The sequence below is a fragment of the Protobothrops mucrosquamatus genome, unplaced genomic scaffold, assembly GCF_001527695.2.
Source record: "Protobothrops mucrosquamatus isolate PMUCROS unplaced genomic scaffold, P.Mucros_1.0 scaffold3907, whole genome shotgun sequence".
NCBI classification, from domain to species: domain Eukaryota; kingdom Metazoa; phylum Chordata; class Lepidosauria; order Squamata; family Viperidae; genus Protobothrops; species Protobothrops mucrosquamatus.
Window position 1 is genome coordinate 75,994 of NW_015389852.1, and position 1,802 is coordinate 77,795.

Consider the following 1,802-nt stretch of genomic DNA (forward strand, 5'->3'; position numbering starts at 1 on the left):
TCCCGCCTTAGGCATGAAAGTCGGATGGGTGACTTTGGGCCAATCACCAGGAGACGGTGAGTTCTAGTCCCGCCTTAGGCATGAAAGTCAGATGGGTGACTTTCAGCCAATCACCAGGAGACAGTGAGTTCTAGTTCCGCCTTAGGCATGAAAGTCAGATGAGTGACTTTCGGCCAATCACCAGGAGACGGTGAGTTCTAGTCCCGCCTTAGGCATGAAAGTCGGATGGGTGACTTTGAGTAAATCACCCCAGGAGATGGTGAGTTCTAGTCCCGCCTTAAGCATGAAAGTCAGCTAGGTGAAGTCCACAAGTCATAAAAGGGCCATAGTTCCCCTTGTTGACTCAGGAATTCTGGGAGTTGAAGTCCATAAGTCATAAAAGGGCCATAGTCCCCCTTGTTGGCTCAGGAATTCTGGGAGTTAAAGTCCAGAAAACAAAAGGGCCATGGTTCCCCACCTCTGTACCTACATGGATGGGAAGAATTTTGGCCCAACAAGGAACGCGTTCTGTCTCCTCTTACCTTCTGGGTCGTCCCGGATCACCAAAAGGCCGTTCCGACAAATCACTTTCCCAGTGTTGGCATCTATAAATATCAGCGAGGGGATGTTAGAAACCCGGAATTTGTTCCACAGTTTCAACTAGAACAGAAAAAAACAAAAAGAAAAAGAAAAGAGAATAAAAACACCACAATGGAACAGAAGTGCAATTAACGAAATAAGGGGAAGAAATGATCTTTATACAGCCAGTCCTCAATTTACAAACATTCGTTTAGCCTCCGTTTAAAGTTACAATTGCCGAAAAAAGTGACTTACGACTGGTCCTCACACATACGACCATTGCAGTAACCTCCCCACCCCACCGTCACATAATCACATGCTCTTTATTTGAGACCTTCCCAGCTAGCTTCCAACAAGCAAAGTCAATGCAGGAAGCTGGATTCGCTTAGTGACCAAGCAATTCGTTTAACAACTGCAAAGATTTATCTTACAACCCTGGCAAAAACAGTCGTAAAATCAGGCACAACTTGCTTAACCACCGCCGTTGCTTAGAAAGATCATAGGAAGCTTGCTTCCTGGTATTCAGGATGCTGCTTATGAGCGTTCATATGTGCTTAGAGCTCAAAGCATCGTTCGAGACCCCACACACCCACTTTGCGGTCTGTTCCTGTTGCTTCCCTCTGGGAGGAGGTTTGGAAGTATTTACAACATGACTACCCGATTCTGTAAAAACTTTGTTCCCTATGCCATTCGTCTGCTAAACTCACAAGATTTGTTTTGCTCGCCATGCACCTGTCTACATAACTGTTGTTTCTCTGTGTCATATAACAGGGCTTTTCAACCTTTTCACCCACTGTACCACTTTTAGGATACGGCAACATCCGAGTACCACCAGTCACCTAGCAAGGTATCAAAAACTTGATGACCCCACTCCCCCAAAAAGAGAAAAAGTGATAAAGGACAGGTAGTTCTCGACTTACAACAGTTCGCTTAGTGACTCTTTGAAGAGATACAGACCCTGCTGGCTCTTCAAGGGACACAGACCCTGCTAAGTCATTCCCATCCTTACATCTTACATTACATAAGCTGGTTAGCTGTTAAATCATTACCGTATATTCCGGCGTATAAGACGACTGGGCGTATAAGACGACCCCCAACTTTTCCAGTTAAAATATAGAGTTTGGGCTATACTCACCGTATAAGACTACCCCTGTTCCAACGCACACCAAATAAAAATTAAAAAACAGATTTGATTTCAATATGGTAATTTTAATTCAAATGCTTATGACATGCAGGTACTTAGC

General features: G+C 44.5%; 1 protein-coding gene across 1 annotated transcript in view; it reads right to left on the reverse strand.

The window, feature by feature from the left end:
• The window catches only part of NXN (nucleoredoxin), a 30,353-nt gene that overhangs the window by 26,103 nt on the left and 2,448 nt on the right, over window positions 1–1,802 (reverse strand). Inside the window, exon 2 of the mRNA XM_015827729.1 lies at window positions 522–639. Within this exon, the coding sequence (XP_015683215.1) occupies window positions 522–639 (118 nt within the window). The remainder of the gene's footprint in view (window positions 1–521; window positions 640–1,802) is intronic.